This window comes from Cetorhinus maximus, chromosome 19 (genome assembly GCF_964194155.1).
Source record: "Cetorhinus maximus chromosome 19, sCetMax3.hap1.1, whole genome shotgun sequence".
Classification (NCBI taxonomy): domain Eukaryota; kingdom Metazoa; phylum Chordata; class Chondrichthyes; order Lamniformes; family Cetorhinidae; genus Cetorhinus; species Cetorhinus maximus.
The window spans coordinates 70,334,125-70,346,943 of NC_135897.1; the positions used below are offsets into that span (position 1 = coordinate 70,334,125).

At 42.6% G+C, this 12,819-nt stretch overlaps 1 protein-coding gene across 1 annotated transcript in view; it reads left to right on the plus strand.

The window, feature by feature from the left end:
- The window catches only part of sphkap (SPHK1 interactor, AKAP domain containing), a 167,995-nt gene that overhangs the window by 138,649 nt on the left and 16,527 nt on the right, over nt 1–12,819 (plus strand). The window contains exons 9-10 of the mRNA XM_078564068.1: nt 2,121–2,207; nt 12,703–12,755. Of these exons, the coding sequence (XP_078420194.1) occupies nt 2,121–2,207; nt 12,703–12,755 (140 nt within the window). The remainder of the gene's footprint in view (nt 1–2,120; nt 2,208–12,702; nt 12,756–12,819) is intronic.

The window sequence follows — 12,819 nt, forward strand, 5'->3', positions numbered from 1 at the left end:
CATCTGGTCACTTTTCTTTCCTCTGCTTTCTCTGCACCTTTCCTGGCTGCTTGTTTCCCGGCATTCCGGTCAGCAGCGAGGGCTTCCCATGCATCGACTCCAATCCCAGTCAACTTGAAGTCTTGCTTGCAGATATTGATGTATTGCAGATGTCAGTGACCTGTTGACCTCATACCGATAGAAAACTCACCATAGAGTGTGTCTTTGGGGATGCAGCCATCATCCATTCGGCTCACATGACCCAGCCAATGGAGTCTCTTGAGGACAGATTTGCTGGGAGATCCCTGCACACTAGTGTACTTCCATATTCAGCACCGTGTCTTACCAGAAGATGCCCATCTGAGGCAGTGGAGGTGGAAACTGTTCAGCTGCTTTTCCTAGCTTGCATAAGTTTTCCAATGCATCACGACTGTATAGGAGGGTGTTGAGAACACAAGCGTTGTACAGAAGCAGCTTCGTATTTTCGGTTAGTTTACTGTTGGTCCACACTCGACTTCCCAACATTAACATGACAGTTGCAGCCTTGGCAATCCTGGTGCTGATTTCAGCATCAAGGGACAGGTTGCTGGTAGTCGTTGATCTAAAGTATGTGAAGCTGTGAACGACCTCCAGAGTGAGGTTTTCAAGTTGATGGAAGGTGGAGTCTCTACGTCCTGTTCCATAATTTTAGTCTTCCTGACACTGGTTGCCAGTCTAAACTCCTTGCAGGCCGGGAGAACTGATACAAACTCTTGAAGTGAACTTCATTATGAGATGTCAGTGCGGCATCATCAGCAAACAGAACTAAGACATTACGCACTTTGGTCTTGGCGTGCAATCTTGCCAAGTTGAACAGTTGGCTCTGGCATGCAGGTAGGCACCTCATTTGAGTCGCTGAAAACATACTATAGCAGCATGGAGAAAAATATGCCAAAGGGACCTGATCTTTATCACACTGCTACTTTTGGGTCCTTGCTGTGTAAAGATGTGACTGCTGCATTTCTTGCAGCAACGTTGAATATGTTTCAAAAACGCTTAATTGGCTATGACACCCTAAGGTCATGAAAGGCACTATATAACAGCATGTTCTCTCCACCCTAAAATGCTAATCGGAGTTCTATGTACATCATCAAAGATAGGCATATTAAAAGAGGCCTTCTCCTTGAAATATGCAGGCACTTTTGTCTCCTTGTAGTAGGGCTGTAACAAGGTGGTATTAACGGGGCACTATGTCTAATAAGCCACTTTCTGAGGCTGTTATCACCCAATTAATGCCAATTTCAGCAAGTTAAAATCAGCCCTGTCATATGTAGACCAGTGTTATCTTTAGACTTTGTGCTGTGAGTATCATTAATCATTAAAAGTGGATTTGGAGCTATGGGCTATTGGTGGAAACTGCAGGTGGCTTATCAAATCATATTACACTGAATACACAGAATGTAAAATAGTTCATTTGTAAATCTTTGTCTCATGGCATATTTAATCATTGAGTTAGCAAATCAATTTGAATAGAAATGAAAAACACTGGCTGCAGTTTCTACACTAATGTAATTAAATTCTGAGTTTGCAATATTAAATTTAGCTGTGTTTAGGGAGTTCAGCCTTACAAAGTAGGTGATTACAGAATGTTTTAAAAGCTTAGGTCAGCATATTATTTTCTGTTCATGGGAGTTGCTTTGGTTCATCATAATTCTATGTAGTTGCATAATTAAGTGCTTTAACTTATTGGTATGCTATACAACAGAAGTAAACTAAGATTGATCCATTATAACTCTATAAAATAGGAATGACTGGGAATTGAGTTAATCCATTGGGATGCTCTGCACTAAGAGTAATTGTGTATTGTTCAAATGGAATACCATATAATGAAAGTAGATGGAAAGATGGTTAATTCAATATGGTTCAGCAACAACCTGTATTTATATTGCACCTTTAATTTGGCTAAATATCCCAAGGCATTTAATACAATGATATGAATAGAAGGTGATTTGAACCATTGGGATTATATAAAAATGAATGAGAAATAGTTTTTCCCATTTGCATGGGATAATTCTTCCCACTAATTATCCATTTTTTTGAAAGGTACTTTTAATTGTAGGAGAATTATCCCTGTCTAATTTTGAATTCTTTGTTTTCATTAGCAATGGGAACAGCAGCGCTTCAAGTAGTCTTGGCTTAGTGGACCTGGATGCCTATCAGGAAAACCTTTCAGCGCGTGCTTTACCCAGGTTTGATACCATAAATCATCTTCAAAAACAAAAGGGGTGAAAATTGTTCTTTGACACTTCAGGCCTTGTGAGTTTGAGCTTATTATCCAAGCTGACATCCTAGTACAGTGCCAAGGGAGTGATGAGTCATTAAAATTTGATTGTTTAGGTGGTGACTAAAAACCCCATGCCATTAGTCAGAAATGAATTTTTCCCTGACAGCATTATTTTCTCATTCAAATACCACTAAAAAGAGATTGTTCATTTCATTGCTGTTTTTGAGATGCTGATGCATTTGCCTACATAGCAACATTGACCGCACTTCATGGAAATTGATTGCACAAAATGCTTTGAGATATATGCGGTGATAAAGTGGTGCATAAATGGAAAATGCATGACAATTGGATGGAAACTTATGGAAAATTGAAAGCACTGGCCTCCATATTTGTGATGCACAAGCAATGCTGAGCAACTTCATAAAATATTGCTCAATATTAAAAAGTAAAAGGGATGATGTGTTACAGATGGAATATGCAAGTCCAACAATGGTAAGCTTTATCAGAAAGAAAACAATGAATGATCAGTGCATACCATCGTATGCATTGGAAGCAAATGAAAATAGGATTTTTTTAATAGATATATTCAATATACATTTTTGTAAACAGTGAGAGTAGGGTGGATTTTCAACTTGCTGCCCTCGTGTAAAACTGTTACTGAACTAGTAATCAAGAAAACAGGAGTTTTTCTGAAAAAAGAGACATGTCGAAGCTTTTTGTCTTGTACTTATCAGGATACTTCACAAGAATACCAATACAAGGGGAAAATAACAATTTATACTGTATGTGAAGAGAATGCTGATTGGTTGGGAAGTAGATTCTGACTGGTAGAGGTATTGCCATGGAGAATGTGCCAGTGATGGTGACTGACAGGTAACTGCCAAGCATGTTTGAAATTTAAACCAGGCAGCTTGACCCTGATTGGTCAAGGCATTATCCTGAGGAATGAACCAGCGAATGTCTGTCAATTATTTTGTTTAGCTGAAACAGGCACGATGTGTGTACATGTTCTTTCTTTCTGCAAAGAATATGGCTCTGTGTATTAATATATGTAGCTTCCAGTAGATGCAAATGCGCCACACTGCAAGCCCATCTAACAATCTTAAATCTTAGCACACTGAGGATTATCTAGCAAATGTTATCCACTCGCAGAATCACATGAGTTCCAATTGCATTGGCAGTTTGAGAATTTTAATTCAGTTTTTTTTTAAAATTCAGTACGAGTAAATGTGTCCGTGAAGTTGTTGGATTGTCATAAAAACCCAACTGGTTCACTAACGTCATTTAGAAAGGAACACCCGCTATCCATTCCTTATCTGGCCTAGATATAATCCAGTTGCACATCAACATTGTTGACTCTTAGCTTGCTCGGCGACAGAGCAGTTATCCAGTTCTATTATGTTACTGATCAAGAAGAAGGCCCACTAGCACTCTCAAGTGAATTAAGAGTGGCCAATAAATGCTAACCCTGCTGCCAACAGCCACATTCTGAGAGTGAATTAAAATGGGCCAAATGGCTGCATTCAGTACTGTAATAACTGTGTAGCCCATATTTTTGTTAAGTTGGGGTGACTAGGGAGCCCTTTAAAAATGGTGGATGGGATCCAATTCCAGAATTCATGTCCCCATTCCCATTTCCGTTAATTTTCGGCTTAGGATAAGGGTTCATGTGGACTGCCCACACACGGCACTCCCACCCTTGCTGGCTTGATTGCGGGGTTGAGCAATTTAAAATACTCCAAAATTTTAGTGGAATCAGGACCCTTCTCAGAGAAGGCGTGAACCACAGGGAACCCCAGTCCCAAGTGGGGAATGAAGAAAAAAGTCACTTGCTCCTGGAATTATTTCATTGACCAGTTTTGAAATGCAAATGAAATATTTATTCTTTCAGTTTCAGTAGTTAGATACTGTACTGTAAGTTAGATGTGATTTTTACTGCAGTGATTTAATATCTCTAGTGTACTAATCTGAAGTGAATTAAATGCTCAGAATCCTACTGAAAAAGAAAACCTTCAGCCGCTGTCAGTTAGAGAGAAAAAGCCCCCATCTGCTCCCGGACTTCTTTGATTGTCAGGCCATCTGGTGTTGCTTCTAAAAAACTTAGCCACCTGTTTTTGAAATTTCAATAGGCTCCACTATCTGTGATCTGGAATGGTTTGTTGTGAGAGCTGTGGCCATTATGGCTGAGTTTCAAAAGATCTAGATCAACTTATCTCAGCAGGGGGCTGTATGGGCATTTTGATAGTTTTAAGAGGTTATTTAAGAGGTTATTACAACAGATTAACTAGTGAGAGGATGTAATTGTTTTGGAATTATTTTCTTTTTAAGGGGAGTTCTTTTCAGTACGGTAGCCTGAATTTTCGGTCCTGGGTCAGAAGCGCAAAGTCAGGACAATTCCCAGCTCTACAAACCCGACCCAGGTAATAGTGCCCCCGATGGTAGAATTTTCATCATTATTGGGAGGGGGTGTGATGGGGGTAGGCGGGTGATAACTGGAATTGGGCCCATCACCCTCAGAAGGAGTTGTAAGGCAATGACAGGAGCTGCCAGGCGTAGAGGCAAGCTGGGGGAAAGGCTGGCCTTGGTACTGTGGCATTTTGTTAAAACTATGAAAGAAAGGAGTAAAATTTAAAAAAAAGCTCTCCAGCCCTCACCTCACCCTCACACATACTCCTGATGATCCATCCATGTCAAACCCTGCCACCTCATGCCCTCTACCCACCTCCATGGCCCCTCATACCTTCCATGCTAACCCATGCCCCAGCTCATCCTCATGGCCCTTTTTAGCCTCTATGCCAACCCATGCCCTTACCCACCACCCTTTACCCTTACACCCTTCATGCCAACTCATCCAGAATCCACCATGGGCAGACCTCGGACCCATACTGAGATTTTTTTAAAAGTATTAATTGATTAATTCACTATTTAAGAAAAACTCTTTAATTGATAAAAATCCAATTCACTACAGTTAACTTCCTGTAATCCTTTACAAAAACAAGCATTTGTAACCACTTGGAGCTGTCAATCAAACTGTAAACTGACAGGCACCCCACTGTGGTTATGATCAGTTGTAAAGTCAGTCATGCAGCACTAATCCTATAATGGTAGCCCTCAGACTTATGTCAACAGTCAGTGAAATAGCAAGCACTGATTTTTTTTAACATTGCACTTGTTTTCAAAGACTTAAAGAGCAGGAGATTAAAATTCCTTCACAGTTTATAGCTTTCTTGACAACTCTCTTGGCAGTTCCAGTGAGCTTAACAGTTTGAATAAGTTTATGCACTTTTTACCCACATTCATGCTTCCTTTAACAATCTCAAAAGGGCACCTTACCTCTCCAGAGAGCACCTTAGCTCTGAGAAAGGGTACCCTACCTCTCCAAAGAACTCTGGCAACTTTAGATCTTCTCCTACCGGGTCTAAAGTGCACATCATGATTTGGACATCCCCACTAGCCAAAATCAGATCTGATTGAGGCATCTGCACTTTAACATGTGCAGTTGCCTCTCAGAACCACGGATATGCTATTTAGAACCCATTCCCATTTCCCCGCCACCCCATAAAAATCGTGGAGAGCCCCTCAGTCTGCGCGAAAATTCAGGCTGGTTTGTTTGACTGAGATTAGATTGTTAAAAGTTTACTTATTTTTAATTTCCATTTCAAAGACATTCTGAGGTTTGTCCATCATAGATACTGGGTGAGTGGCTATGCATGATACATGGGGAGCATGGTGTTTAGTGTGTTGGTCTCATGGCCTGCTATGCTGGGAAGGTTTCCCTCTTATCATAAGTAACTCTGGTCTGACCTAGGTAGGTTACTTCAAACTACTTTATAAAACTACATACAAGATAGACTACAGAGTAGGTAGACCTCTCTTGAGTGCCTACTCCACAGAGTCCATCTGCTGTACAGAGTCTCTAGCACATGACTGCTGATGTCACTGTTACATCATGATACACATCACTAACTCATTACCACAACTATTAACTCATTAATCTACACCTCCCCAAGTATAATGTCAGCTTCTTTAATAACGATGTTGAACTATTTCTTAAACTATTTACATTACCTTTCTGTAACTTCCTTTACTGTTACAGATTCTACCCAAATCCTACTCTTACTCTTCCACCCCCATCCCCCAACCCCAAGTCACTGTTACAAAGGATTCAATCTCCCACAGTGTCCTTGGCTCTCAGGAAGATGTAGTGGATACATGCGGGGGCTGTTCTGTTCTGTGGAGGACATCATCATTGGCGAAATGGGACAGCAGCTTTCCAGGACGGCTGGTAATTGTGGTGCGATCTTCAGGACAGCTGAAACGTAAGGACCATGGAACCTTTTCAAAGAAAGACTGATCCAAGTGAGAAGACTGAAGGAGATCAATGCTTGCACTATCTTGAACTGGAAGAGGATAGATTAGCATTCGCTGAAGATTCTTCTGCTCTCTCGTAACTCAATGGAGAAAGGTCTGAGAAGATGAAACATCTTCAATTCCAAAGAAGAATTGCACAGCTATGTCATTCACTGCTGCATTGAGGATGAGAAAGACTTTCAGCTGCTGAGATTAGAAAAAATCTGGAGGACGAGAAGAAGAACGACAACATTCCTGTAGACATTGCAGGAAACGAAGAAGATATGACTTCCCAACAGCACTTCAGAAATGACATTCGCTTTCTGTAGTTAGTGATAACATTGCCATGCTTACTTCAGTGCGAGGTTGCTCCACCTTGGGCAATGGGAATACTGTGTCAGGATAAGAAGATAAGACAGCACCATTTTCAGAAATAGAATGAATCTACAGAATGATATCTAGATGAAATTCTTGTACAGGACACAAAGCTGTAGAAGCCCTGAAGATTTGGCTTCTGCTCCTGCGCTGAAGGACAGCTTTAGTGGGAAGAAGATTTTCTGTTGTATTTGAAGTGTGGGTGTCAACTTACTCTCACCTAAGTTAATAGGCTCTACCAATACTCTAGCTGTATGATCCTATGTGGAATTGACCATTTTTCTCTCCCTGGACAACTCTTCATGGTCGACCAGTGATATACAAGGCATTGCATTGGTGGGTTCAGTAGGACAGAGATCTGAATGCTGCTCTTCTGCAGCAAACGCAGCTGACTCCTCAAAAAGACAGAGGCTTCATATGCTGCAACAGTAGATTTGAATAGCATACCAACCTCTAGGACCTCATCTTCCAATGGATCACTCAGTGCTACAATGGCTTCTTTCTCTTAACCTTCTTCAGGAAAGAGCCAACCTAGGTCCGAAAGGTCTTCTTGCTGATGGCCACCATCTGCTGCAGTGCCTTTGTGTCCACATCCTCTGGCTTAGCTGCAAGAAGAGCTGAGAGATCTATAATCTCAATCTCTGCCCGGGGTCTAGTGGATGGTGTCTGCGATAAAGAATGAACCACCACTTATTGAATAAACCTCACTAGAAGCTGTATCTATACGTGATGTTGGAAATTCCTCCATGAAAAGGCATCCGGTTGTTCTGTTGTAGGTCTTCATCTGCTCTTTCCAGGATGCCCAGTTGTATACAGACATCTCCACTTAATAAAGATCATCATTGAATGTAGACAGCGTAGAGAGTCTCAACAATCTGCCAACCCTTGTGGCGAAGGATGGTGATTATCCAACCTTTTTTACTAGAAGATTTGTGCCACCTAGACCTTGCAATTTAATGTCTCATGGATAGAGGGCTACTGTTTGGAGCCAGTCCAGATGATCAGCTAGCATTGTAACGCCAGTTCCAGTGTCAATTTTAAAGTCAGTGTTAAAACCTTTAACTTCCACTGTAACTAATAGTCTTGACCATGATCATTTGCTTCTCCTAGCATCTCTGTAATTTCATGTCTATCGTTATTTCCAATTTGTTGAATATTTTGCATTTCATAAATGATCCCCTCTCTTCTTCCTCTACTGAAATTGTTAAACTTCGAAAACTGCTTGAAGCGTCCTGTCTTTCTGCATTAGAAAAACTTTGTGTGCCATGCTAGACAATCTTGGCACCTGTGCTGCTGCTTTACACCCCAGCATAGGCACCTTAAGATGGCTGCTGTAGGGTTTCTCACCCTTTTGCCCAGTTTGGTAGGCTTTTGAGTGGGTGGGACTGCCGCCCTTGGACTTACCCAGCTAACCGAGTCATCTAGAGGCTCGCTGTCACAACAGATTTAGCCTGATTTAGCACTCTTGAGTTCGGCCTACCTAGTGTGCTGAACTGCTTGATCGAGCGTGAGGTTGTCTCTTGTCTACATAAAAAAAATTGACAGTTTTTCATCATGGACTCCAACTACAATGCAGTCGCAAATAAGTTCACCTTTCAATGTACCATTCCCATAAGAACCGGCTGGGGGGTATAGGTCAGTAAGAAACAATTCAACAGCTTCCCCTGGTCTTTGAGATCTCTGATTAAATCGATTGCAAGGTTTTGTTTCAGGCTAAAATGTGTGTTGAACACTTAAGTCTGGAAGTCTGTGGAGGTTTCCTCTACCGCATGTCTCAAAAGGACGTCATTACTGACAGGTCTCATGGTATAGAGGAGTGAACTAACCTGGTGCTTCTGCTCTTTGGCGTGCAAACCCGATGCTGCTTGATATCTTTGGGAGTGGCAGAAGAAACACTTCCTATGTTGGTCTGTCTCTCTGTGGACCTTCAAGGTTTTCAAATGCTGCGGAAGGGGCAGTGACTGCTTGCCTGGTGCTGACATCACTACTGCTTCTCAGTGCGACTCTCTCATAGATAAGCTTTCAGATTCTTGCTTCCAACAGGTTTTCTTCCACTTTTTTGCTCTATTCTGTTGATGGCAAAAAGTTGGTGTTAGATTGGTTTCACCACCACTGCTATCATGTTTAGTGTGTTGGTTTCATGGCCTAATCTATACTAGGTAGGTTCCCTCAAACCATGAGTAACTCTGGTCTGACTCAGGTAGGCTACTTCGAACAACTTTTTTAACACTATATACAAAATAGGCTACAGAGTAGGTAGATTTCTCTTGAGTACAGACTGTTCCATCTGCTCCAGAGTGTCTAGCACATGACGGCTGATGTCACTGTTACATCATGATACACATCACTAACTCATTACCACAACTATTAACCCATTATACTACACATGGAGGGGGATGAGGGGGCATCGAGGGGGTGATGAGACATGAGGGTGGTGAGAAGTGAGGGTTTGAGGGTCTGATATACATCATTAAAACTGTGCCAGTGCCCCAGTAAACAGAGGTGTGCTTTCCAGCCTGCCAGCCTGGCCATCTGTCCACCTCCTTTGCCACCTTGTCTCCATCCTGTCCACACCTCTCCGGAACGAAAATATGGTGGACGAGGGCCCTTTTAAAGGAGATGGGCCTGCCGAGTTGGCAAGTTTCCCAACGTGACCCTCCCGCCTCCTCCAAAAAAATCTGGCCCCATGACTCTAATGGAATTACACCCAGGTGGCAAAATGAAAATCTACCAACTGGAGTCTGAGATTATAATTTGCTCTCTGAGTCCTGCTGTGATTATTCAATCTGTACTCTCACCGACTGGGAAATTCCTCAGAGCTATCCCACGCTGCCAGCATTACTTAAGCAGAAGTGTGACAGAAATCCCTTTTGCACGTGTGACAGGATTTTTGCAGCACTTCTGGTGAAGTAGCACAGGTGGAACAGGAGCAGCTCCGCGGAATTTCTCAGCCAAAATTTCTGATAGCATCAAACTTGCTTTGCGGGGCTGAATCCCCCCTCAATGGAAGTGGGAAACAGGAACCGGGTTTGTTTTCGGGTCAGAAATTTTCCCCTGGGGGAGGTTGATTAAAGCTAAGATTTTCATGTGGGTAAGCCCTTAATTGGCATGGAGATGCGTTTTCAATCAAAGGCCTTCCAGCTTCAGAGGGCACCTGGATACAGTAAAGGGTAAATAATTGTGAGGGTAGCTCAACAAGAAGATGCCCACAAGCAGCCATGGGCCAGCACTGTATGGGAGGTGGGGGTGGGGGGAGCCCCTCTACAGGGTGTTCTTTAGCTATGCTCCCAACCACGCAGGCAGGGGGGACCAGGGCACTGGCACTCCAGGCTGCCACTGTGTGCATCCCTACCCCCGTCACGTCGGAAAATTGGAGGCCAACCCGAAAATCCCAAGACACAAGACACCTTAACAAACCTAGTTGCCTGCCCACCTTGTGAGGGCCCCAAGACTGACATGTGCCCTGGTACCTTCAGGCCACCCCTTGCCTCCATTCCTGGCTTCGTGGGGGCTTGAAAATTCAGCCTGTGGAATCTGAATCATGTAATTTACTGCACATAATCCAAATATAGTACAATATATATTTTATTGTGCATAAATAGGAGCAGGAGTGGGCTATTTGGCCCCACAAGCCTAGCTGTTCTGCCATTCAATTAGATCTTGACTGATCTTTATCTTAACTCCATCCACCTGTAATAATCTTGTCCAGCAAAAATCAAATCAGTCGCAGTTTTGAAATTTTCAGTTGACCGAGTCTCAACAGCATCTTGGGGACAGAGTGCCACTTTTGTGTGAACAGGTGCTTCTTCACATCCCCTTTGGGGGTCTAGCTCTAATTTTAAGCTAACACCCCCCTTGTTCTGACCTTGTGCTCCTGAGGAAATGGTTTCCCTCTATTTACCCAATCAAGTCCTTTAATCGTCATCAATTATATCACCCCTTAAACTTCTATATTTAAGGAACTACAAGCCTAATCCATGCAACCTGGCCTCATAGCTTAACCCTTTTAACCCGACTATATAATTGGAGATTTGCATGCATTGGGCAATCTTCATTATGAAAGAATGCAAACTTGTCATAGATTAGGGTGCAGTATTTAAAGTAGAATTACAGCTATAGTTAATTTCTCTAGCATTCACAAGCTACTTCAGTTACCTAGAACAAGTGACACAGAAAGCTTCCGAATAGATTTGAACATTTTGTAGACGGTTATGTTATTTTGCGTTGGTATGAAATGGTCCTGCTGTTTGTCCCCTATTTAATTTTTATCAACAGTATAATAACATTTATATAACCCCTAAATGTTTAGACACATTTCAAAAAATTGCATTGCAGTGCTGTGACTATTGTAATGTAGGAAAACAGCCACCCTGTAGCAGCAAACCCACAAACAATAATAAAGTAACCTATTAATTTAACTTTTTGAGGTGGTTGTTTGAGGGAAGAATATCAGCTGGGATTCCAAGAGAACTCTCCTTTGTATTTCAAACATTGTTTTTGATGTATGATGTCCAGGTGAACAGGCAGGCAGGATATTTAATCCAAAAGACAAGACCTCCAACATTGTAGCACTTCCTCAGAAGTACATTAAAGAACTGGATTTTCCAGGCCTGGTGGAAACGGGGTCGGAGGTGGGAGGACCAGGAAAATAGGGGGAGCATGTCAGGACAGCTCTTTGATGTATTACCAGCTCTAGGTGATTTTCCTGGGGTGGGCTGGAAAAGGGATCATCTGCCTGCTCCATGGAGGCGGGCAGCTAAGTAGTTCAATTGAGGCCCCACTTAGAGGCCATTTTGTGACATGTCAGTATTTTATCCCCAACAAAGCAGCCCTAGCAGGTGCAGAAGCTGCCAGCCCACTCGAGGCAGCCTCCCAGTGGCAACCTCCCATGGAACCGGAGGCTCCATGCCCCAACATCAGGGTTGTGGGGATGAAGGGCAGCAGCCATGTAGAGGCACCCTTGCCTGCCTCGGCAATGCTCATCCCTCCCTGTGGAGCTGCAGCCTCATTTTACTGTGGGTGCTCTGAATCTGCAGCCTCTGGAGAGGATGGCGAGTGCCAATTAGGAGACCCCCCATATCGCACCAGCAGGCAGGCTAATGATATGGGTGACCTTGGGACTCACGTATAGGCCTCCCAACACCTGCCCAAAAATCCAGCCCAGAACATCAGCCTACATAATGCACAGGCCCTGGTGTGGATAAATCCTAGATAATGAATGTCCTGGTCAAGTACGTTTTACACCAAAACTCCCTCTGGCTGCCAAATAGCACCACAAAGCTCAACATCCACAGTTGTGTTGATAAGAGAATGAAATAGCAATGCAAGCTACAAGCTGAAACAGGAAAATTAAGCCACCACAAACAAGCCAAAATAAAAGCAAAATACTGTGGATGCTGGAAATCTGAAACAAAAACAAAAATAGCTGGAAAATCTCAGCAGGTCTGACAGCATCTGTAGAGAGGAAGACAGAGTTAATGTTTTGAGTCCGTATGACTCTTCATCAGAACTAAAGAGAAATAGAAATGTGGTGAAATGTAAGATGTTTAAGTGGGGTGGGACAGGTGGAGCTGGATAGGGGGCCAGCGGAGGCAAAGGAGAGATTGCCAAAGATGTCATAAACAAAGGTCAAAGGGGTCACAAACAAACAGGGTCACAAACAAGCCATGCTTCTATCACTTCAAATGATAAGTAGGAATGTGTTATAAATAATCGTGTTACTTTTTTTTTGCTAGTGAAATCGTAAGTGAAAAGGAGACAGCGAAAGATAACCATGAACATTTGGATGGTGAGATAATACTTGTTGGGCAATAGAACAATAACTTTCTAACTACTGAACATTCCACATGTGC